The following is a 26,579-nucleotide window of genomic DNA, read 5'->3' on the forward strand; positions in this document are numbered from 1 at the left end:
CATAGGAATGGCTTTTATTACACTATCAGTAATAGACTCTTTAAAGATAACGTATCACACACGTTACCAGTTACACCACTCCTGTATAAAATACAGATACAAAATTTAAAAAGCCGTGGGGCTTACATAATATTTCATTGCTCGGGTGAAACAGATTTTTTAGGGGCTTTATAAAACATGAAACTGCATTTCTGCCATAACTGACCTAAGGTATATACAGGGTGCATATTTAAAGCCATACTGTTCCTTCTATAAAACAGGGATGATCATTCAAATAAGTCTCTGAACGCTGGCCAATGTAGCATTCAATGCTTTCCTTTTATTTAAAACAACTTTAATAAGCACAATTGACTCTTAAAAAGCAACAATATAAAATTAATATGAGAATACATTTTTGTCTTCAATTCTTTAATGAAAAAAAAAATACCAAAGCTATTACAAAGCTTTTTCTTTCCAATATGGTAATGGAATTTCGTCTATTATATATTTAAAAAAAAATTAAGCAGGAAAATAATCCATATACACATTCTTACACAGAGAAGGCACAGCCGGTAGTTTTGAAGCACAGTGCATACAATACATTAATATACAATACAATACCAGACAAATAAAAAAAAAAAAAACCTGATTCACAGCCTTAGAAAGAGATTACAAAAACCAAAACGACTGAAACTAAATGAAATAAGGCTAATAGGGTCCCTCTAATATGAGTTGTAATGAGTGTCCTCTCTCAGCTTCAATATGAGCTCCACTCAGCGGAGCAGAGGCTGAGATGGGGTAGAGGAAATTATAGCATTGTTTTAGTGACACGTTTAAAAAACATATTTTTTTTTTTTACACATTTTCAATTTCACTAATAAGGAGCGATTCATTCTTTTTACCAAAATCTTAACTTTTATTCTTTGTTATGAATTATTTGAATATTACTGTATCTTTATTCTCAAAATCTAACTTTAATTTTTTAACAGTGTCCCTAAAATGCCGTTGTGTAAAAGAGAAGAGAACATTTTGGTTAAAGCACCGAGTGTGTGGCTCTGAATGAATAATCAGAGCACACGGGGATCTGAGTTTGACTCGTGATGTCTTGCCTCATACAATGTGGGATATACACAGTGGAACCTGTATTGACAAACCAAGCTTTACAGCAGCTTTTGCGCTGATGCAAGTTATAGTCGCCTGGGCACGTTCCGATTACAAACTGATATAAAGAAAAATCGGAATAAAAAAAAAAAAGTCTTTGGGTTATGCTATAGATTCTAAGGCTTTGCTTGTTTGTTTTTCCTCCTAAAAGCTCACAGTTTCCATTGATGCTTTTTACTTCTTTGGCACAAGTAAAAGCCATGTGAGCAGTTTGGTGGACAGCCTGAGTTTTGATTGAGAAAGACTGAAACACTGCTGCGCCCAATGATTCCGGGTAGGCTCCAGACCCACCGCAACCCTGAATTGTAAAAGCGGTTACAGACAATGAATGAATGAACGAATGAATGAATCACTGCTATTTAAAAGATTATTAGTTGTGAGTGTGGGATGCCACCACAAGCCACGAACAAGATGAAAATCTTACAGAGAATGAATGAATGAATGAATTGTGGTTGTTTTCTGTAGCAACATTTAACCACAAGGGGGTGTAGTGCAACCTTGAGCCTATTCTGACTTTGTAGCAAATGCATGTTTGTGTCTGCAGATAGTAAGTGGTGAAGAAAATGTTTGGAATCAGGATTTCTGAGCGCTGGATGAAAGGAGGAGAGATGATGAAGAGGAGGATGAGGAGTCCAGGTTTGGGAGAGGCACCGGGAGAGGTCCGTTCAACAAAGTGGGGAACTGAGGAGAGAGAGAGAGAGAGAGAGTTATACACAATTACTCAGACTGAATCAGCCAAGCAGGTTGGGTGAGACAGCAAAAATATCATAACATATACTGTGATCAAGTGCTTTAAAAAATGAATCCAAAAATAGGAATGAAATTACATTAATAAAAAGAAAGTAATAAAATAAAATGATGTCATTGTAGGCTGATGTGTTAAATTCAGCTGTTGAAAGTGCACCCATTGTAGACACACGTTCAGTCATGTTGGATCTGACTCACTCACACACACTTATATGGTCTAAGTTCACCGGGCCCAATGCCAAGTGTTGGCCAGAGGGGTATAAAGCCCTCCAGACTGATGTGGGGAGTAGAGGATCTACATCCTCTGGAGTGATGGACCACCTTTCAATACTTTGGGATGTGTGAGAGTGGTGTTTGTGATCCAGAACCAATCGCCCAACACCAGAACCTGCCCTTACGTTCTCATGGCTCAATGCAGGCAGGTCCTCACAGAAGTGTTCTAGTGTAAAGTCAGCCTAGAAGAGAGGAGGTTGTTACCTCTGCCAGCTAATACTCCGATTTCAGTAGAAATATTGGCTTTCAGTTGTCAGCGGTTTGAAAAACTCAAAGGAAAATAGTCCTCTGTGCTTTATTACAAGTGGCCCTGCTATCGCTGAGCTCGAAATGAAACGACTACCCAAACAGAACCAGATGCTCGCCTTCAATGACTGGATTTCTCCCTCTTTCTCTCTCTCTCTCACAAACATGTACATAGTCAGCCCCTCATGACCACTAATGCATCACGGCAATGCTAGGAGAGGAACTTCCTGTTATGAGAGAGCTGACCATACACACACAGAGTCAGTCTTTTTTTCAGTTATCACTCCCTCCCTTTTTTAACAGGAAACTGCCCCCCTCCGTATCCAATGCGGAGAGGAAACATCTGTAGCTTATTTCCAAACCCTAACACACACACACATGCACGTATAGATACACAAGTAAATCCTTTACTCTGCGTGACATAAAAATCCAAGTAATTAATAATCCTACATTTTTTTTTCTTCATTCCCGTGCTCTGACTTAGCAAACTTTGTGTGGGCTCATACGCCACAAACAGACTTCATTCATTTTTTCATGACCTTTCAGTATCAATTAGAACTACACAACTTGAATGTTACTGTGCATTTAAGGTGTGTAGATAAATAGGACAGAGCTAATGCACTTTTCAGTATTGTGCCTCCTTTAAATAACAGGCAGACAGAAACACTCCTTAGAACTTCAGCGTCAGTGGAAGGAGCTTAACGGTTTGGATCACAAGAGCCCTTCCAAAGCATCTCAAAGCTATTGGACGGTGCTTGTAAACTCCAGAGAACACACGTCCACAATGGGCTCACTGATCACATGGTGTATGTAAATGTCTACAACGCAGTGGATTCAAATAGGGCTATTTTTTGTAGCTTAGTTTCCATGCATGGGTTGTGTGGGCTGGGGACATATATCTTTGGTTAAAATTAAAAGAAGAAGAATATTAACATTTTATTGGTCATACAGTACAGCAGATTTGGGCTCCCTTCAGCAGAGTAAAAAAACCAAGGAAAAGAATGGTTCTTTGAAAGTAAGGGGGAAGAAAAAAAAAAGCACACATGCACCAAACCAGGAGTTTTCCCCCTATACCCAATCAGAGAGCACCAAAGTGGTCATGTGACTAGGCAGCAATCTCCCTGTGCCATGGCCTGGGGAGGAAGTGTTTGGCGAAGTGCAGCGAAAGTATATTATTAACTGTCACTGGCTTTGTCATAAGAGTCGCCATGGCTACCTTTACAGCTTCCTGTTGTGATGTTTTTGCGACAGAGACCCACCCTGCCCTGCACAAAGCGACAGATCCATTCTCTCTCTCTTTCTCTCTTTCTCTCTTCAGACAGCAGTCTCCCCTGGGCCAGAACAGGAAGTATCCACAGGATTTCCCCTCTCTCTCACATGAGCAGTGAAACACGACACCAAACAGAAACATACTCCCTGAGTAAAAAAGAAAAGAAAAAAAAAACAAAAACGACACACTGCCCATGTACTAGACCAGGAGTGTCCAGACTTCATCTCTTTTTGGACCTGAATGTAACGTTTCATACAAAAACACTTCAAAAAAAAGAATTAGAAAATTAAATTTGTAATAAGCTAACTTTCTGACAGCTCAAATCAAACCTCCTCATGGATCACAGCCACAGACCGCACTGATTTTCAATCAGATCCACTGCGACACCCATACTTCCTGACTGCTTTCTTTCTTTGCACTGTGTGAATAGGACAAGGTGTGGACAACCACAAATGAACCAAAATAACATTAACATACATTAAAGCTAGGAATGCTGTTTTTCTACACTGGCTCTATATTGTTGCTGCTGGAATTAAACCTCGTTTTGAAAAAATATATATATTTTCTCTAGACCATCTTCTAATCACATTTTGGCCTGTTTTTAGAAGAAATGGACCAACAGACACGATCCACAATAACTTGGCCCTACACTTATAAACTTTTGGAATTATGAGGTTTTGTTACAGTGATGATAAGATAAACGCTTGAATGCACAAAAGCCATGATTTACACGGACACAGACACACACACAAATGCGATCATCCTCAACAAACATTCAGCAGAAAGGCTCTGATCATCTGCCCAATGCTCATGATAGAAATCCCAGATAACCGTCTCGGCACACAGGCTTCCCTTGATTTCAAACACAGAGCCAAAGCGCGCGCGCACACACACACACACACACACACACACACACACACAAACACGTTGGGCAACTTTTATTTTCTCACAAATCCTCACATTTATGTGCATGAAGAGAGAAATTGAAAATAAAGGCTGTATAAATGTGGTATTAACGTGTTAATTGTGGCACCACTGCTGCTGTAACTGTACTTAATAGTGTTAAATGATTCATTCATTTTTATTTCACATTTTTTCTTTCTAACAAATTCTCCAGTTAAAGAACTGTGTGTGGAAACAACAGCTCTCCAGAGTGTTTTACTGTAGTATTTCACTGTAGTATTTCAGTGTTTGTACCTGGAAGAGGGAGCCGTGTCCCTGTAGTCTTGCTGGGCTGAGTGGAGCAACCGGACTCAGACTGCTCCAGAAATGAATGGAGGACAGGAGAGGGCTTGGAGCCAGCAGCAAACCCGAGGGAGTCTGGAGACATGGAGAAAAGACACATACACACACACACACAAGTCCAGGTACAGGGTCAGTTAATCCCAGGCAATATATATAGTTTATACCAGTACACAATGATTCATGTTGCATGACAATATTGATCACATCACAAATCTCATCACAAATTAATTTATATCCTTTGAAAGGTTCTTCAGATTGTATCAGCTTAAAACACCATATGTATATGTATACCCACACATATAGATACATACATGGTAATGATATATATTTAAATGATATATATTTAAACTAATGCCTTCTCAGTAAGTGTGGTGCTTGTATAAAGTTATATATAATCACAGTAAATACAAAAAAAAACCACAATAATATAAAACATATAAGAAATATAAGATTACTTTTTTTCTATAAAGTAGTTGGTGTGAGTGAGAACAATGATTTGTTCAGATTTTCCTTGATTTGCATGAATTTGTTAAATCAACAGCACACATTATATAAAGGCTAAGCACCAGCTCTATGAAAGTGTCAAACAAATAAATACAGTGGAATTTGAGTTCCTAACTTGTGTTTATTGATCGTCAGAAAACATGTTATTTCTTACTAATTGAAGGAATAAGGTTTAAAAGACTGTTGGTCCCCCCCCCCCCAACGGTGTTGGGAAACTCTAATAGGCGTCTTGCCTGTGACGTAGATGGTGGACAACAACTCTAGAAGCTGCACTTAATTTAATACAAAATGACGAAGAGGTGTGTTGTTTTTGGCTGCAATCATTCAATGTACAGTGGGACATCTGTGCACAAATGGCCCAAAGATCCCAAAATATCCAGAAAATGGACTAAATTTGTCAACTTTAAACGGACACTTTGGAAAGGACCATCCGCTCACTCCGTTACCTGTAGCTCATTTCACTGGCGCTTTTCCAACAATATGGGCATGTAAGGACACCAACGAAAGGTGTTCAAGAGCCTCTGTAACATGGAGGTGAAGAGGGTAAGGACACTCACTTCGCCTGTTTTAGTTGGTGTTTAGTCGGTGGCTCAGATTATACTCGGCTACGTAGCTGCATTACGGAGGTTTATAGTCTCGGATGAATTCCAGTTCGACTTCGATCACATTTACAAGAATAACGGTACCTCTACATTTGAGTTTAGCTTATTGCTAGGCTGTTGTCATGAATAATGTTGGTTATTTAGCTAGATACTGTCATAACAGTCAGTCATAACGGTGTTTTACCGCGGCGTTGTTCAGCTGTTGTCCACCAGTGACGTCACGGTCGCGTTCAAGAATTTCCGTAGCGAGCTCGGGTTTTTCCGTCAATTTAATAAAATTGTCAGTTTTAAAGCAAATTAAGCTGCTATTTTCATTTTAATTCATACTTACATATGTTAGTAACTAAAATAATGTGAAATATTCATAGAGGTTCATTAAGTGGTGCTTAGCCTTTAAAATCTAATTCTAATGTTGGGCATTGTTTGTTTTCTTTTGTTTAGCAAATAAACACTTACTGCTCAGGTAAATAGCTTTTTAAATCCCATAATCTCTGGTGCTTAAAACCTTTGCACAGTACTGTATATACACACAAAGCATAGTGCCATGTATATATTATACATTTATGGCATTTGGCAGATACTAATATCCTGAGTCACTTGCAGGTTGTTGGTTTATTTATGCAAATACAGCATTAAAGATCCTTGTTCAAAGACTGTTACTGGCATAGCTTCGAGTTCCTGCCCAAGCTGTGTACTGAACCTCTGTCTTCTGTGTGGAAGGCAGTGTTACCCTGTATGATGATGCCAACCACATTTATAAGCAGCATTTCTGAACATCTGGGAGCCTTACGTGGCTTAGGGCAATCATATTCCCTTGTGAGCAAGGACGGAAATATGTGCTTGTTCTTCTAATAATACTTAATCCGTTTTAAAAAATTCCCCTGGTGGCTTGGAGACCCTAAAGATTAAGCAAGAAAGATAATAAATTCTGAATAAAATGGAATTTCCATCCATCCATTATCTGTAACCGCTTATCCAATTTAGGGTCGCGGGGGGTCTAGAGCCTACCTGGAATCATCGGGCGCAAGGCGGGAATACACCCTGGAGGGGACGCCAGTCCTTCACAGGGCAACACAGACACTCACACACTCGGACACTTTCGAGTCGCCAATCCACCTGCAACGTGTGTTTTTGGACTGTGGGAGGAAACCGGAGCACCCGGAGGAAACCCACGCGGACACGGGGAGAACACACCAACTCCTCACAGACAGTCACCCGGAGCGGGAATCGAACCCACAACCTCCAGGTTCCTGGAGCTGTGTGACTGCGACACTACCTGCTGCGCCACCGTGCCGCCCACAATAAAGGATTTATTCCTGGTAATTTATGCAATACAGAAATGTGTATTGCACATTGAGTTGATTACTTCTGCACTGGATCAATAAGAGACTTGGCTCGTATTTAGCAGTAGTATCATCCCATGAGGAGTATGTGAGTGTGTGCTTTAATTTGAGATCTGAAGTGTTGCTTATGATCAAACAGCATATTTCCCACTGTCTCTAGAGCCATGACTCACTCTAGAGAGGCTCAACTGGCTGATCTGGTTGTAGATTTGTTTAATTACATTATCATCCCTGCTGCAGCACGTATGAAGTTGGTGTGGAAGAAGCAGCGGTTCCTGTCTGGGAGAACGAGTTTTGGGTCTCACTAGGACTTCAGCTGTTAAAGGAACAGTTCTGTTCAAATATGATTATTATGCAAAGCAAGTAGGCTTTTGTTTTTCCTGTGTTTGTTTTTGTCTCCAGCACTTGAACAAGGCCATGGTGGGGCACACACATGAGTTTAACCATTTTAGGTTTTCTCATAGTGTCATTAAAAGAGTAATATTTTAGTCCTAGCAAAAAGATTCAAATTGCCAGATTATAAAATATATGATCAAAACTATATTTTTGCTAGTAACAGAAATGGAGAATTTAAAAATACTTTTATGATATGCATCTTTCCTTCGTTCATTCATAGGTACAGAGCCTACCCGTAATGAATTGGCGCAAGGCGAGAATACACCCTGGAGGTGTGTTCACAGGGCGGCACACTCACTCGTAAATTCACTCACACACTCACACCTATGGACACTTTTGAGTTGCCAATCCACCTACCAATGTGTTTTTGGAACGTGGGAAAAAAACGGAGCACCTGGAAATGGGGAGAACACACCAAACTCCTCACAGACAGTCACCCGGAGTTGGACTCGAACCCACAACCTCCAGGTCCCTGGAGCTGTGTGACTGCGACACTACCTGCTGCACCACCGTGCCGCCCCTGATATGTTTAATTAAATTAATTAATTAATTATCAAATGTATTTAATTACAATTATTACTTAGCAGAGTGTCCTTGGGTGCATAGAAATAAAATGCTTTATCATTAACATTAATATACAGTGTTATATAATAATAACAGTAATAATAAAATAATAAAAAATAAAAATAGCACAACCCTGCCCTTGAAGAACAGTGTCTTTTGTTTGTTAAGAACATTAGCATTTTTTAAAGACTATTACTGTAATTAACACAGTTCTCTGGGGTCTTTGGTCAAAATACCAAAAGGATCAAACAACACAGCACCGTTCTCCCCCTGCCTAAACAGCTCTATTCAGAACGATCAGTTGGAGCTCCTGTTGCAGTGAGGAGCTGCAGTGTTTAGTCACATTTGCTAAGCTGCCAGTTTTTGCCATATTTAATCAGTACTCCTGTTTCTCTGCACTCAGTAAGTCTGTTTTGCTCAGTTTAAGCTCATCTTAGCTCTCTCACATAAGCAGGGCTGTGACTGGAGGGACTCTGACGAGAAGGCAAGACACCACTTTAGTACCTGCCACGTACAGTCCCTTTCATACATGCATTTCCAGAGTTTATCTGAGAGTTGCATGTGTGAACCCAGCACCCGTAACGTTTCTCCCAGGTTTTACCCAGATTTTATCCTCCTAGTTCCCTAGTAAAGAAAAAAAGTCAGACTGAGAGCATGTATGAACAGAGCCGCTAATGTCCCGGAGTATTTCCTGCACACGCTCCATAGGCACCGCCCCACATCTAAAGCACGTGGAACATTTCCCGCTTAAGGAGTGTATCTAACACAGAACCCAACCCCCACTGTGCGCTACATGTGTGAAAGGACCTCTCTGAGAAATTTCCTGATACTCTTGAGGTTCTCTAGAATTTCTCTGGAGTTCATATGTGAAAGGGGCTTATGTAAGACGCAGCACAACTCGTTTAATCCCTTGTGTTCAGACTTAGGCAGATCATAAAAACAGACTTGGTGGGTTGGCAGCAAATTAATGAACTGATCCTCAAATTAGTGAGCTACTGTACTTCAACAAGGCCTTGAAAAACATATATTTTCAAAATGTACTTTTTTGTTGACACACACATAGAGAGGGAGAGAGAGAGAGAAAGAGGGAGAGATGGAGCGAGAGAGGAGGGGGAGAGAGAGGGAGCAAGGCAGAGTTTATGTGTATACAAGTGTGTTTTGTCTTTTTAGAGGTCAGGGACCTTGGATCACCAGGTTCCGGCTATAGAGAGACATATGAAATCAATTTCATCTCTCTCTCTCTCTCTCTCTCTCTCTCTGTCTGTGTGTGTGTGTGTCCTGTGTCACTCCACTGTAGTGTGCAGGATTACACGCATATGGCTTCACTTACAGGTCTCCTTCCTCCCTCTTTCACTTTTACTCCACTTTCTCTCTCTACTCTCCGTACCTCTTCATGTCTCACTCTATCCATCTTTTTTAAGACCTGCCTCTCACATAATTGTTTCCCTTTAAATACCTAGATTAGTGTTACGATATGTTAATATTCATTTCCCTTTTATAAAGAGGTTATGTGACATTTTATCATCATCATTATCATCATCTATGTTACATGCTGTCTATCAGATACAGGTAGACTTTATGGTACTTTATGATGATATCATTATGATACTTAGCTGAGATCGGTAGAAAATGGAGGATCAAATAATGGAGGGGGAAAAAATGTATCTGATGCAACCCTGTTACAAATGTAGTCTGTGGTAGCACACAGCCATGTGATTTGATGTTAGCTGTGTGTTTATGAAGAGAATACTTTAAAGCAGTGGAATATTTGAGCCGTTCGAGCGTCATTATCTTTAGATGCTCTTCTTAGAAAACCTCTCTTCAATGTCAGTATTGTATTTGAATATAAACAGCCAAAAATGCCTTAAAAGACAAATGTCACAATATAATAAAAGGTAAATACTTGTGCAACACACTAAACCGCTTAAAGTTTGTGCGTACTTAAATTTGTGGAGAAATTATTTGGACTTGTCTTGTTTATACTTCTTCAAAACAACTTAAATTAGACCAATTTCTTATTTAGCTTCAGCACATCAAATATTCAGAAGAACATATACGTAATATGTGGTGAACTATTGAATCAGAGCCCACCCTTAACCTAACACTAGGCAGTTGTGCATGACTAGATGTGTTTGGCAGTATTGGAGAGGAGTCTGTATATATCGTTACCTGTGCAGTGAAGAAGGCTGGTGTGAGGGACCCTGAGGGTAGTGCAGGGCTGTTAAGAGCAATGGAGCCCAGGTCACTTCCTGAAAGCAGTATGGAAGGGGCTGAGATTTCCAGGCCTTTGGGTTTTCGAGCTTTGGGAGGAAGTCCGTTGCTGCTGGCCCTCCTCTCAGGAGGCGTGCCCTGGGCCTGGGCCTGGGCCTGGGCACGCTCCCTGTGGCCGGACGATAAATTGAGAGGCTGAGCGTTGTGCTCTGATTCGTCCATGCGTGCCTCTGGGCTCAGGCCAAGCCTCCGTGTGTAGGATGGGCTCAGAGGGGGGGATGGCGAGCGGGAGGAATGCGGAGAACCTTTGGAGCTGAAGAAAACCTCTGAGGAGGTGTGTGAAGGAGAAGAGGGGAGTGGCACCACCTTCTCTGAGCGATTCGTGACGAAGCGAATCACGGTCGGCCCCTCCTCGCCTCGCTCCGCCCCTCTCTGTTTCTCCACCTTGACTGGATGCAGCAGCGGAGGCTGGCCCTGGAGAGAGCTGACGGTGAATGACGAATACAGGCCGGAGTGAAGGTATTCGTTCCTGCAGGTGGGGCTCCTGAGTGCTGAAAGGGAGAGTTTGGGAGACTCCTCCCCCTCTCCACTGTCAGACTCTGCCTCCTGTAGCATGACCCCGCCTCCCTCTCGTCCGAGCTCCACCGCCTGCGGATCCATTTTGAGGATGTCGGGAAATGAGACAAACTTGTAGACGAACTTCTGTCCAATAACCTTCTTGATTATGTTCTGAGAGAGAGAGAGAGAGAGAGAGAGAGAGAGAGGACTAATAAACATTCCTTTAATAATTAATGTCTCGTAAAAAATACATTTCCTAAACATGACATTCTGTAAAAAATACAAAATCTAAACTCACTCACTGCTTGCGTTCATATTCTTGTCATGGTGTCTTCATTATTTGACAATGTAATAAATGTCAATAATCTGTTGCTGAAAAATGTGTATTTTAGGGACGTCCCTATCCATCCTCAAAGATTATTTTACCGATCTGTATTGAGCTTGTTTTGCCGCTCACGCTCACTCTTCCTACTCCACCTCAAGCCAGTAGTGACCAATGTGAATATTCCCTTCAGCACCGGTGTTTCTAAAATGTAACAAGCTTTGTAAATGTTGTTGTGATCTGACTCTGCTGCCCACCAAAGTTGGGCATAATCACGTCTCCACATCCTGTATCTATAATTTCAAATTAAAAGCCATCTGCAGGGTTTTCATAAAAGTCAGATGCGGCAGCATTAACTCTGTTGGACCGAGCCAAAGTGTGGTTTTTATTTGTTGTGACTGTGAATATTAAACTACTCTGACACTTCAAAGTGGTATTGGGATTATATTACTCATTTTGAACTGTTCTATTTTTTACTGTTGCGATGCTGCACTAGGTGGAATTTATGAGCTGTTTGTAAAGACTCCTTTTGTTCACTTTGGTATTAAAAAAGAAGATACACTGGGCTGATTTTAACAACTATAATGTACTCTCTAGGAAAATGTAAGTACGTAAGCAGATGCTCAATATTAAAAGACTTAGATTGGAATTGGGGACAAAAAAAAATTAAATCAAGACATCATTAGTAAACTGAATATATATCGTCACTGTCCCAGGAATAGTAACTTTACATAGGAATTAAAAACCTTAACTGAATGGAAGTCAATGTAAAAAGATCTTATTCCAAGACATTTTGGAGCATTTCTATTGGTTCATTCATCATGAAATCTTCATGCAATTTAAAGCAGAGCGTCTGTGTACATGTTTGTCGTTGGACACTGACGATATGTAAACTATGTAGTGCTCTATGGCAGTGTAGTTTTCAGACCTTGTCGTAATAGTAGCGCAGCGCTCGGCTGAGTTTGTCATAGTTCATGTTAGTCTTGTTTTTGCGCAGGCCCCAGAGTTTGGCCACCTCCTCGGACTTGAGCAGCTTGAACTCGCCATCATTGGACGTCCAGCAGATCAGGTGCTTGTGGCTCTGGTCCAGCAGCAGCTGCAGCAGGAACTGCCACAACGTGATGGCACTCTCCATGTCTGCTGTACATACGCCTTGGGAAGAGAGAGAGAGAGAGAGAGAGAGAGAGAGAGAGAGAGAGAGAGAGAGAGAGAGAGAGAGAGAGAGAGAGAGAGAGATTATTTTCATCATTCATAACCTCAGCTTAAAGAAACACTAGGTAAGACCTGTTAGTTTTTGTTGTTGTTTTCTTGTTTGTTTGTTTATTTAGCTCCTTACTTAAAAAAAATCTAAGTAAAATGTAATGAAAGCTAATCAGGTCATTCATTCATATAACAAGGTACAATTATGTTTCCTAATTACAGGTACACAATAGGAAACCTTGAGGGTGCCACAACAGTGACAGTTTGTCTGACAGTGTATGATTTGATTACAAACAAGGATTGTGTGTTGTGGGCTCTGAGAAACATTAATTTCCAGGTAGCACACGCTACCTGGAAATAGATCTACATAATACATCAGGTAGAGGTACATTATTGGTCACTAAAGGTACAAATATTGTGATACAACAGTGGTGTTAAAATCAAGCTGTGCTCCCTAAAGGTACATTACATTCTCTTCTCCAGAGGAAGAGTTCAATATTTGTAATCTTTCATTATAAAACTGGGTAAAATGAAACAAAATATAAACCCTGAAGATGAAGTGGGGCTTATACAATCAACAATCAACGTATACAATCTAATAGAATAAGGTACAATTATGTTCCCTAAATAAAATGACTGAATATGTACCTTTGATAGTACGACCACAGAGACGGTGTACCACTACCTTTCTGATGTCACCTCTACAGTGGTGATTTAATGGGAAGGCAAAGGTGCAATGAGGACACAGTCTAATGACCCTAAAAATCTTTGCTAAGCTGCTGGGGAGATGTGGTATTTCTGCTCTCTCTCTCTCTCTCTCTCTCTCTCTCTCTCTCTCTCTCTCTCTCTCTCTCTCTCTCTCTCTATCATGGTGTGATGACCCTGAAAAGGTTTACTAGGCTGTAAGTCGTGTTTATTTATCGACATATATAAGCCTAATTATCTACTGCATTAAACAGTAATTTCATGAGAGCTCTTTTCTTCCATGATTTACAAACTGTACAAAGAAAGAACTGTACAAAGAAAGAGTATATAAAAGTTGTGCCTAACCTGCTAAGGACAATTTATTCATTTGTCAGGAGCTATTTCTAAGGAAGTTAGATATAATATAATACATTTGCATAAGGAAGAAGGAAATGTAAGTGGTATTCACCTGGCAAGAAGCCTTTGCTTAAAAAAAGGAAATAGACAACTTTTCCATGGAACATTCAATGCGTTTAGGACTGTGTGCATCGTGAGAAGATGTAACCAAATTTTGGGCACAATTAATACTGATCATTTTTCGATTTTATCAACTTTTTGTTATTTTTAATTCTTATTTTAATTATCTGTTAAATCTATGATTTCCAATTTCAACATCTTCAAGAAGTGGTTGGGAATGATTTAGATAAAACACTAACAGACATCAGATCAGAGTGCACTGTTTATCTGTTTAGTTGCATTTATTCAAATGTTTATTTTTTGAACTAACGATTGCTTACAGCTCAAATGATGCTTTTACTGTTTATTTTCTCTGACATTTGCACAGTTCTGTGTGTATATATGCATTAGTACATCATTTGCAGACACCAGCTGCATTTTAAATGAGAATTTCTCGATGAAAGGGTTAAGTAGAAATGATCCAGAATGACACACTATATTACAGATCTTGTGAAGTATATTAATATTAAAGTATATTAGTAAGGCTCCCCCTACTCTAGGGCCTGGGTTCACATGTACCTTGCTACAGACTGGCACTTTACAATCACATATAATTGATCTTTGCCTTTTCCATTCTCTCAGGCTTTTCCTGTAAAGAAAAAAAACCCTTGTGGGAAGGTCCACCAGTTTCATAGACACTATCAGACTAAAACCACAAATATTACTGCAACCACACTACAGCAACTGCTATAGATATTCACATACAAACAATAGACACTGAGGAAAGTGCTTTTCTCTCTCGCTCTGAACAAAAACCATGGCTCCTGCCCTCCCTAACTCAGCAAGCATTTCCTGTTCTGTTGCATATTAACAAACCGTCTCATAAACAACAACAGGCCAACTCTCAGCGCTGACCTGGTGACAGTTACGACCGCCTGCGAACAGACCCATCCCACTGGCCTGACCGCTCCAGAACTGACCTGAGCACAGACACTGCAGGTCTCACTGAGAAACAGAACAGAGAGAATTCAGAGGAGAGAGAGAGAGAGAGAGAGAGAGAGAGAGAGAGAGACCTAACCTACATAAAGCCACATAAGCACACATTTGGACGCAAAAGAAACACTGCCAAGTTAAATGTGGAGTTTGTCCTGCTCTGGAAGGGTGGCAGAGCCTGCCAATCTACAGCTGGCTGCTACTGATACCAATCAATATTGTCATTTTGTTAGGCTAGGGTGCTAGATAACGTTAAAGTTTGCATTATTATCCTTTATGAGACCATCCTTCAGGTTCTGTACCCTCACTGTCAGAACAGTATCTAGTATCACCACTGTAGCTTTACAGGTGAAGGAACAATCTTTCTTAATGTGTAAAAAAATGTTCTATTCCAAATAGTTTTGGACTATTTCATTATTTCTATTGCAATATTATAATATATTCTGATTTCTACAGGTTAGGCAACAGACATTTTTATAGAAGATCAGTGCTTCCGTTTTTTTCCACTTTATACCGTGAACTGGGATTAAAATTTAAAGTTAATGAAAATTCTGTAGATATTGTTGGTGACAAATTAAAATGCTTTCAATTGTGTAGCAGTCTTTGAAATGTGAAAATGATTTTCTTTTTTGGATTTTGAACAATCCGAAGAGCTCAGCATTCAGCATCAATACAATTATCAATAACATCTAAAATACAAAATACTGTGTATATTTTTTATATCGATAATTTAAGACAAGAGAGTTCAGGCAAAAACTGTGCTGTGGTGAGACTGCAGAAAAATGCAGAAGAGCCAATAATGAGATAATAACAGATTCCTGAGAAGAGAGACAATGGAAAAAAGAAAACAATTGTTGTTCATCAAGTATCAGAAAAGACAAGAGGAAGCCGAAATGAACAAAAAAAAAGATTTGTGTGTGTGTGGTGAGAGAGAGAGAGAGAGAGAGAATGTCTAGGTCAGTTTAATCATTTACTTGGCTCAAGCCAAATTGGAACACAACAGTTATGTGCAGATGAGTGAAATGCAGAAACAGATACACTTCTACACACACACACACACACACACACACACACACACACACACTGAAATATCTGGCTGCTGGCCCAATGCAGAGATAAGAGTAGTGAAACACTTCAGCTTGGTGAATGAGTTTGAAACTGTAGCTGTTTTCCTCTGAGTCAGAAACAGGACAGAGACAGTGCTCTCCCTCCACATGACGTCCACTCAAGATACAGCTTCAAAACAGCTCATATTCAAACCAGCTCCCAGTACCAGCCCCTATCAGAGTGAGTACATTGCTATCGGTCCTAATAAACCCGATCAGGCCCCAGATCCACCGCATCAGACACTGGCCGACTCAGTTCTTAGTGTTAGGTGTCTCTGTGTATCGATTTGAATTCATATTCGGAATGAGCCCGATCAGAGTCAACCAAGAATGGCACTGGAATCCGTAAATTACTTCTCAGTTTAATCATTTCTGAAGCCAGTTTGGCCTGTGAATGCTTTCTGATGCAGCACTGGCTGACAAAATAGTACCAGAAAGTGCTAGTGGGTTTTTATATACAGTGTCCAAAGGTTTGTGTGCACCGCTCATAATCAGTGAATTCAACTACATTAAGGTGCTTACAAACTCAGTCCACGTAAACACATCAGTTAACAATGTCAAGAAATAAAAAATAGACTTAACAGAACAATAACAACATATATAAACATATATAAATATATAAATATAAATTCCATAACACTTTACTGGAAAAAACACAAACAAGGAAACCTTTTGCCAGAATGAGGCAGAAAATGCAAATGAATGGGTGTGTCTATCCATCAGGATCAGATTCTTATTGTGTTTCATACTGTAAAAGTGGGGTGGGAACATTTAAAACATGCATTCCTCTCCACTACAGACTGCTTATATTTTGAGAAGATATTTTTAATTGATTATTTATATTCAACCAAGTATAACTGATTAATCATGACAGCCTTAGAAGCCATGAATCCAAACAGTGCGTCAGACAAACACAAGGTGTGTGTGTGTGAAAGCAAGACATATTCAGCAGCAGCAGAGACACGCTGCTGATTTAGTGTCTGAGTGCAGAGAACATTAGCGGCTTTGTTCAGACTGCTCAAACTTACAGCACAGAGACTACATCATCACTGAGGTGGGAGGAGACAGTGAGGTCCATTTAATCCTGTCTCAGAACTGGAATAACACAGAGCACCTTCAGCTCCTCAGTGGCAAACTGACTTCAAAGATGATGTCACATTACTGAAAGAGTTATGGGACATAGCATTTGCTATCTGAATATACAAACATAAACGTTTGTCAAACAATAAAGTGGACTAAGGGGGAGTCAAATGTTGCCGGATCATCTCAGGCTGCAAAGCATTTGTTCTTATTAGAAGCCCTTGGGGGTAATTCAGACTCATGGGTAATCCCATGTTGTGAAAAAAAAAGACATTAAATGTGTCATTGGTTGTGTTTCATGCAAAATTTCATGTGTCTCTACCTAATAAAGGACAGAGTATGGAAAAAGTTGACCATGCACCCCACACGCGCCCCCTCTCCAGGTACAGACAGCCTCTTAACCCTCAGGTAACTTCTTTTCTTTTTTTAAATGATGCTGAAATGACCTAAGCTATTACTGGATAATATTTCCTGCCCCTGTTTCTTTTTAACAACTGACATTGTTACAGCAGCAGTACCAGGAACATAATGTCTAGGGCTTATGTTTTATTCTCAGATGCACAGCTGTCCATTGCTTGCAGCTTTAACTGAAGAAGAACCTGCAAAATTGCTAAGTTTTTCTATGTAATTAGAACTGGGAGATTAAGGGTTTAAGTTGATGGATTTTTAGTGAAGAGATATGAGAAGAGCTAATACCTCTATTCCTCTCTGCATTCTTAATCTCTGCTACCTGTCCCATCTATCACTCTGTCTCAGGAGATTGCTGGCACAGACAGAAGGAAAAACCATAAAAAAACAGCCCACCTTGTTGACTTGGCTGACTTTCAGGCAGTTATGTGTATGATGTAACTACTAAAATCACTGGAACAACAAGTGCAACACATAGTGTCATTTGCAGCATGTAACGCATGATGCTGCAAATGACACAGACTGATTATCAGAGGGAGCGAAGGATAGAGACAGGGAGAAAGCCAGCAGCCGATAGAAAAAAACAGGCTGTCTGACTCACTGCTGTGGATAACCCTGACAGTCAAAATGTTTTATTGGCACAGAGGAACTCTCTGACTGCAGTGTGGCTTATTTTGGGAAAGTCTTTGTCATATTTTTTGACAGATGCAAGCACACCAGCACGCCCAGTGTCCATTCTGTTCAACTCTAGCATACATTTCATCAAGCGGTCTTCAAATTCAGCAGTAGCAGCTTTTTTATACAGCTATGAATCATAAAGGCCAAAGTGTACCAACACAAACAACCCACCAATGCCTAACGCTTTCTAGAACATCAGTTTTTCAACTACACTGAAAAATGTACATTTGAAAAATATACAATCTCAACATTTAAAAATAACTACCAACATCAAAAATCATGGAGTTTGTTGGGTTCATGTTCATTGGCCCATAGGGTAATGCCTTCGATTGTGGGGAAACACTGTTCTCTCTGGTTTGTTTATGTTCGGTCTATTAAAGTGAAACGGTATGTTTGAGGGAAAGAAAAACAACTTGTTTGTACGTGGCTCAAGTTTAACGTTTTTATGCACTGTTTGAATTACCACAGAAACTCATTTGAACTCGAGTTGTTTAGTTTTGTAGCACTTTCGCACTGCGATTACTATCATGCAGTTAGCGAACCAGAATTTAGAATCAAATAAGTCAATATTACCCATCTATGGAGAAGGAAAGCAATATCCTCATCTTTTTTCATGATTTTCAATGTTTGGAGGTAGAGAGAGAGAGAGGAGAGAGAGAGGAAGCCTAGCTTACCTGACCGAGCCCCTTTGTTTTTTTATTTGTCTACAGACACTAGGGTTTCATAAACACATTAGATTCATTTCCAGCATGCAAACAGAATGGAGAGCTTGCATATGATGAGGAAACATCAGAATTTTATTTTAAATATATATATATGTTTTCTTTTTTTGATTGAAATCGTGAATATTGCCTTTAAAGGAGCAGTCAGTCGTTTCTTTAGACTGGGTCACCCCTGGGGCTCCTCCATGGTTCAGATCACATGACCAAAGAAGAATGGCATAGTCAGCTCTGATATTCAAATCAGTGCTAATAATAAAGCTTATGCTATATTAAAGCAGCATATTATAATTCTTTCCCAGAAGTTTCCCAGAAGTTTCCTGGTTATGAAATAAACACATAACACAACTGTATTCTCCCCCAGTCTAAACAGCTCTGTTCAGAAAGACTGGTTTCCGCGCCCGATCATTTAAATGAGAATTAGCCACCGCTCAGTTAAGCACGAGAACCCAGGAGTGAAGAGCGAAGAGCAGAAGCTGGGTTTTTTTAGCCATATTCTTGGCTATTCTTGGTTCCCTTTCTTCTCTATTACCGTTCTCACCATATTTACTCAGTGCTCTTATTTCTCTGTACTCTTGTATTTGTTTTGCTCAGTTTAATCTCGTCTTTTTACTTTCACATGAGTGGCACGACCAGCGCTGTGAATGGAGAGACTTGGACGAGGAACAACTCTAAAGTTTCTACACGCTACTTAAGAAGCAGCACAATATCAGAACAACATTTTATACCACATATTCTTGACTGGGTTGCTTCGTTTCAGTTTGTGTCTTGTCTCTAGATCCGCAAATGAATGTGTACATGCACAGAAAAAAATTTCAATTAAAAAAAAAAAAAAAAAAATTATGTATATATATATATATATATATATATATATATATATATATATATAAAATTTAATGCTGGAACCTCTATATTATGTACATTCTGAGTGAGTTATTACACCTACCAGAAGTTAAAACATAACTTATGTTGTGCTGATATCCATTAATAAAACTGAAGCTTTTTCTTATTTGCCAGTTTCTCCTTTGAATTTTCGGTTCCACCTTAAATTAAAGCAGGCAAGTTGACTAGCTGACCACAGCGGATGGTCTGGAGCTTCCGTTCTATTACTGGTATGTGAAAGTTTTAGTTAAATGCTAAAGTTAACTGCTGGGGACCACAGAAAGAGTGATTAAGTGTGACACACAAATGCATATATCCACCCAGATTGAGCAGAGTTACCCACACAGGCCAGACCTGACTAGGTCCAGGATGTTTCCACGGTGACAAAGGAGGATGTGGTCAGGAAGAACAAGGACTCTGCCAAAACAGGCTGGAGATATTTACCAGGAAGTTCAATACACACACACACGCACATTCACACACACACACACACTCTCTCTCTCTCATTCCTTTTCACTTACAGTGTGTGACAGATATTTACACAGAATTATGGAAGAGCCTCACTCATTCCAGCCTGAGTAAAGGGCAATATCCCTTGCCATTCTAGTCTCAGTCCAGATCAGGCAGAGCTATCCTCTCTCTCTCTCTTTCTCTCTCTCTCTCTCTCTCTCTCGCTCTCGCTCTCGCTCTCTCACTCTCCCTCAAACACACACACACACCCTATCCCCTGCTATTTATTTGCAAACCCCCAAAGAGGCGAAATAAAACTGTTTCCTGCTCTAGCATCCTCTGGAGCTGAGCATCTGTGTTAAGCGACCGTAAAACTGTCTAAATCAGGACTTCCTCCAATTCTCCTTTGAAGGGCGTCTTCCTGGGAATGCCGCTCCCCAACTGAAAGGTAGGAATTCCTGCTACAGGGAGCCAGCCGGAAACCTGGGGACAGGGGGACCGCACAGACATTCGGCACAAATGGAAGATTTCCTCTTCCTGTTCGGGCTACAGCTAAATCTATTGTTGAGGTGGGCAAATGACTCATCCGCACACATACAAACAACACGAACAGATCCCTATTGCAAAATGATACAAACGTATTCAGCCAGTTCAACAAAGTATTCCCTTAACAACATGATACCCAGGAAATACATAGACATACCCTAAAGATACAATGGCACTGTCAAAACTTTCATGAGCCGAATAACCTCACTTAAAGCACATTGGTGCCATCTGAGGTTAACCCTTTAAACTGCTTATTATTTAGAACTAATATACATCATTCACAACATCTGAAACTGAAATAAGCTGCAGAATTGTGAGAGCGAGGGAATTGTGTGTGGCCTCCCATACAAGCTCTCAGAGTTTATTCCCTTCAAGCCTAAAGGTTTACCTTACATCAGCTCTCACACCTGGCATAGCACGTTATGAATAATTCATAGCACTGAACAATAAGCCAACGAGTCCAGGAATTGCAGGGTTAAGGGAGGAGACCAAAAAAAAAAAAGTCTAGAACGAGGTCGTTCCTCAGCTATAGGGCCTTCAACCGACTTCCTTTCACAATTCCTGAGAACAAGGGTTGAGCCCAAGTGGTGGATGGGGAATACTGGAACGAAGCAATTCTCCAGTGCTTCAAACTCGTTGGCTTTCACAACTTCTGACATAAACAGGAGACTCCAAGTGGTGAATGAATAATGTGGGTTATTAACTCGCTAGCTTTAAGAATTCTTAGGCAATTACACACTTGCTGCATTCAAACGTTTAGAGTTACTTAATATAGTAATTACACTTATAGTTACTGAAATCAGCCGGTTTCAGGAGCACTCACTGCTGACACAGGTGATCAACCGTGCATGCACGACTAGTTTAATCTCCATAGAAAAGTAGCTCTGAAGTAGCTGCACTTGAACTTAAAGTCACCATGCTCAGTTCCAATTGTCTGCTAAATACAGAGTAGTGAACCTACATTCTCTGTAGTGATGGAGCAACACCCAAGACCTTTCTGATTAGTAGGAATGGAGTTTGTGACCCAGAACTAAGCAACCAACATCAATAACTGATCTCACTTATGCTCTCATGATTGAACGTAGGTCTGGTTGATGTGGCCTAAATTTACCATGGTATAGCTCTTAATTTCTGTCGATACGATATAATGCCGATATCGATATGAACAATATAAAAGCGCCTGAACGATGACACATGACATCATGTTAAAACTAAACATTGTACCCTGGGTGGCAGATCTTTCTTGGAACTTTGGAACTCTCTTCCTCCTCTTTTTGCAACTGTTCAACTTTATCTTCCTTTAAATCACTGCTAAAACACTTCTTTTTTCCACATTTTACTTCCAGTAACTTATTCCTCTGGGATTTTTTTTTGTGTTTCCGTTTATGTATGCTTTTTTTTTCCCTTTTATTCCCTTTATTCTTGGGTTTGGGAAAGGCGCTATATAGATTGAATTTATCATTACTATTGTTATTATTGTTATTACAAAGTAGCTTTTTAAATATTAATATTTTAAACTAACTTTAAAATTGAGCACAATGAACTGAAGGCAGCGCCATGTTATGACTGTCAGTCACTGACAGATGCTGTAATTAATGTGTATTGAGCTATTGAAAATCTGTTTAAAAATCATATCATTGTTTTCCATGGCTGAATGCCATCAAATCCTAACAGAAATGGTCCATCATCTAATGTTAAGCTTTCCCAGAACATTACATGCTGTTATTGCGGCAATGGAAGGACTAAATACCCATTAGTACCAGCTCCACTCACTGACCACATAGTTACACTTTGTAGTTCTCAGGTTACAGACAGTAGTCCTTATGTTTGTGTGTATAATTTATTAGCCCCCTTTCACCCTGTTCATCACTGGTCATGGCCCTCACAGGACCATCACTGATGATATGGGTGGTGGATCATTCTCATTGTCACTGCTGGGCTGAGAATGTCCTGTGGGTGGCGTCCAGTGTCCACTGATAAAGGACAAGAGGATGACCAACTCTGACATTACATCTACAAGTTGGACCAACGAGGTAGGCGTGTCTAATAGAGTGGACAGTGAGTGGGCACAGTGTTTAAAAACTCTAGCAACACTGTTGTGTCTGATCCACTTTTGCAACACACACTAATACATCACCACCATGTCAGTGTCACTGCAACGCTGAGAATGGTCCAACACCCAAATCAAACCTGCACTGTGGTGGTCCTGATTATTAAAAAACAGGGTAGGAGAGAGCTAACAAAGTAGGCAGAGCAACAGATGGACTAAAGCCTGTAATTGTAGAACTACAAGGTGAGCTGAGCTGATAAAATACACAGTGAGTGTAGAAACAAGGATGTTATTTATTGTTATAGCTAAATGGTGTAAAATATGGTGTACATATAAACATTATTTTTATTTGCAATATATATATATGCCCTCTATAAATTTGCATATCTGCACCGCTTACTTGGCATTTTCTGGTAGATGCTACACTGTTTTACTGCCCTATAACGTTACTGTGTTCAGTGACAGTAAAGTTGTATCTGTCTATGTAACTACAGAGTAATTCATAATAGTTACAGGACAACAAATATATATTCTGTCCATGTCCTGGAAACCCTAATTGTATCCACTCTCTTGGAATAAAAGTATTGAATGTAGTAAATCATGCAGTTAATGTATTAAGGTGATTTACAAGTTTGGCCTACTGTTGTTTAGCCCCACCCATTAAATTAAAAGTCCGTTCTAAATGAGCCGCAAGACAGAACATACAATCAGATATAATTCAGTTAAACAGAACGAAATATAAGAGACAATGTAAATTATAGGCCCATTATGATTAAACGTAAAGAAATTTCAAGGGGTTCAGAAGGAGGGGTGACCCCCTTCTGGAAAAAGGATGACTGGAGTCCATAGTCAGGCCTGTGTTCCAGGATCCTGGGGGTCTTTTCCTCCGTCTTATACACAGTCACAGATGCAAACTCCAGCAGACCAGCCACTTTTAATGCCTGTACACTGCGCACATGCAAGTCCCTCGGCTGCAGTGCTAGCGGAAACCTGTAATGAGATTAGTTGGTGTGTGTGTGTGTGTGTGTGTGTGTGTGTGTGCGTCTGTGTGTGTATATGTGTGAGTGTGTGTGCAGACATTACTTAGCCATGACTAAACGTGGTGGAAAAAATCTGAGCCTAGGGCCGTCACAGGGCTTCTTTTACCCTCACCAGTGACTCCTCCGGCCTTAGGCACCACCTCACCTGAAACTGTCCCAAGGCAGGAGCACCTCAGGGATGGGCCACTTTATCAGAGTAGAGGCTAAAACCCTAAAATGGAGAGACACGAAAGAGACGAAAGCCAAGGCAGGCAGATGCATGGACTGAAGTTTCTTTGTTGGCCCCAGTGAGTCATTTTCGAGCTGCTGTCTGCTGCCAGTTTCTAAGCGGAAGGCGCATGGCAATTAGTCTGCTGCTGTTTCCACACAGACCAGGCGCACTGCTAGTGCTGTTTAAAGGGCCAGCAGCAGTAGCTCAGTGGACATTACACCGCTCACATAAACAAAAGAGAGTAGAGGAAAGAAGAGGTAGTGGGTAGGGAGGTTTTGGAGTTTTGAAACTTGAGGAAACCCGGGGAAGAACTGCCCGGTGACAAAATGAGGCCAGTTCAAAAGTAGGCAAAACTTCCTCAGACAGAGTGGAAAAAGAGACTTCATTCAAGTTTGAGCTCACGCAGCACAGTACTGAAAATTGCAAATGAAAAAAAATACAGAATATTGTACTTAATATCACAAACTGAACACAGAGCATAGTACAGAATGTCAAACTTTAAACACACAGCAGTGCAGTGAGTACTAGGAACACGGCGCACAGTACTGTCACAAACAGGACGGTACTACCACAAACACATAGTACAGTAATGGCCACACACTAACCACATTCTAGTACTGACTATCACATACTAAATAAATAGCGGTGTACTGACTATCAGTGATAAAACACGTAGGATGGATGATACTATGTATTCACTTCAGACAGCTCGGGCTTCATTAGGAACGTACACTGAAGGGTTTTTTCGCTATTGTAATAACACAGTAAAACTAATATTAACTCTTTATTAACCTCTAAAAAACTAAGCAGAAGTTGCTGGCACCTACCTGTGAGTAATGGCCGGCTTTTTCCTCTTTTCAGCCTCTATTAAAAAGAATTCCGTAAAATGTCCTGGTTTTCCATGCTGTCGGTCGTCTCGGCAGCACAGTCTGACTGTAATGGGATCCCCACTGTTTTTTCACCTCTCTCTCTCTCTCTCTCTCTCTCTCTGTACACACTCTTTCTGTACTCTCTCTCTCTCTTTCTGTACTCTCCCTCTCTTTCTGTACTCTCTCTTTCTGTACACTCTGTGCACGATCTCTCTCTCTCTCCCTCTTCTGTACTCTCCCTCTTTCTTCTGTACTCTCTCTCTCTCTCTCTCTCTCTCTCTCTCTCTGAGCAGGAAGTTGGTGCAGGCAGACAGCGAGCCGGCTCACTTCCTCTTGCGCGCTGTTCCCCAGGCGCTCGAGCCGTCTGTGTAAACACGCTTTCCCTCCTCTCGCGCGCGCTGATGATGGCACTCACTCACACACACACACACACACACACACACACACATACACACACAGAGTTATATTGTAACCCGAATCTGTGCCCAAAGCTGCTCCGACTGACGTCACCGTCTTCCTGCCCAGGACCACTGGGAGGAGCTCGTGTTCCTTCCTCCACACACGTATGTGTGTGTGTGTGTGTGTGTGTGTGTGTGTGTGTTTCCCAGGTTTCACGATGTGAAGACCAAAATCTGTTTACACTCACTCTGCAGGGACGTGTCTTCCTTGTGGGACAATCTTGTGGTTACTACAACGTAAATCATACAATTATACGGTGAAGACATATTAAGGCAAAATAGCAGGTTATGGGTTATGGGTTAGACTAGTAGTAGTTATAGTTAAGGTTCATGAAATCAGTTTAAGTCAGTGTAATATAGTGTAATGAAAGGTCCCTGCAAAACATGGAAACAAACGTGCGCGTGTGTGTGTGTGTATGTGTGCTGTATCCCTCTAAGAATATTGCCAAACTGTACATAAAAGAAAAATGACATTCAGTGATACTGAGGTCTGGTCTCTGGGATGGGTAGTTCATTGTTCTTGTAGAATTTTTAGAGTTACAGCTTATAGAGTGTTGCACATCTTTTCAGACTCAGCTGCAGGATAAACACAAACACCTTTGGATTGTTTCAGATTTGAAGCAAGAAAGGAGGATGATTCTCTCCTCTCTGTCATTGATGGAATCATGAAGTACTGTTTAACTGAGGGTGATATTGTCATGTAGCAGGCCTTGTGCTGTTAGGAGTTCCACTTACTTGGAACTTTTAATAAATCTTATGTATTTGAACCGAATGTACCTGGACTTTCCATATATGTAAGTGAATTAGCTTATATCTAGAGAAATCTATTTTCAGAAGTAATGTATATATAGGCCATCTGTCCAAATATATTAGTAATTACAGGAGCTTAGTTTTATAACTGGAATTCATCTTATTTCTCTCTTATGTCTTTGTCTCTCCTTCTTCTCTGTCCATCATATTCTTCCTCATCTCTCTCTCTCTCTCTCTCTCTCTCTGTAATTTTTTTTTTTTTTTTACACTCTTTAGTGTTCCTCCTTTGTTCATGGGTTTACTTTCTCTGTTTCTTTCTGTTTCAGTTAAATGAGTATAATTCAATTGGGTGAAATTATTGCAATTTACCTAATTCTAATGCATTATGAATGGTGTGCGTGTGAGAGAGTGAGTGCGTGTGTGTGTGTGTGTGTGTGTGTGTGTGTGTGTGTGTGTGTGTGTGTGTGTCTGTGTCTGTTTGATGTCTGTCACAGTGAGAAATGGGGGCTCCACAGGGGAGTGGAACCATCTTCCAATTTCCTGGAGGGAAATCCTCTCACTGACAGGAAACTGTATCA

The 26,579-nt window shown here is 40.4% G+C and overlaps 1 protein-coding gene across 3 annotated transcripts; it reads right to left on the bottom strand.

The window, feature by feature from the left end:
- On the bottom strand, window positions 1–25,011 carry elk3 (ETS transcription factor ELK3). 3 transcript variants are annotated; one of them, XM_066668121.1, is made up of 6 exons: window positions 24,752–25,011; window positions 12,350–12,573; window positions 10,500–11,270; window positions 4,874–4,996; window positions 3,623–3,776; window positions 1–1,821 (listed from the first exon to the last, which is right to left on the bottom strand). In XM_066668121.1, the coding sequence occupies exons 2-6, from the start codon at window positions 12,554–12,556 to the stop codon at window positions 1,511–1,513; spliced, it is 1,566 nt and encodes a 521-aa protein (XP_066524218.1). In that variant the 5' UTR covers window positions 12,557–12,573; window positions 24,752–25,011; the 3' UTR covers window positions 1–1,510. The 3 variants fall into 3 exon arrangements, with proteins under 3 accessions (XP_066524218.1, XP_066524219.1, XP_066524220.1); XM_066668122.1 differs by having other exon boundaries at window positions 1,566–1,821; window positions 3,666–3,776; XM_066668123.1 differs by lacking the exon at window positions 3,623–3,776 and having other exon boundaries at window positions 1,566–1,821.
- Between the last annotated feature and the right edge of the window lie 1,568 nt (window positions 25,012–26,579).

Source organism: Hoplias malabaricus, chromosome 4 (assembly GCF_029633855.1).
Source record: "Hoplias malabaricus isolate fHopMal1 chromosome 4, fHopMal1.hap1, whole genome shotgun sequence".
Classification (NCBI taxonomy): Eukaryota; Metazoa; Chordata; class Actinopteri; order Characiformes; family Erythrinidae; genus Hoplias; species Hoplias malabaricus.

Bases quoted from the DNA above. Each gene is read 5' to 3' on its own strand.
- elk3 (XM_066668121.1), bottom strand. From the start codon at position 12,556: ATGGAGAGTGCCATCACGTTGTGGCAGTTCCTGCTGCAGCTGCTGCTG. The intron at 11,271-12,349 runs GTCTGAAAACTA...TCTCTCTCTCAG, and splicing joins TGCGCTACTATTACGACAAG to AACATAATCAAGAAGGTTAT. The intron at 3,777-4,873 runs GTACAAACACTG...CTCATGTGAGAG, and splicing joins GACACGGCTCCCTCTTCCAG to AGAGGGGAAATCCTGTGGAT.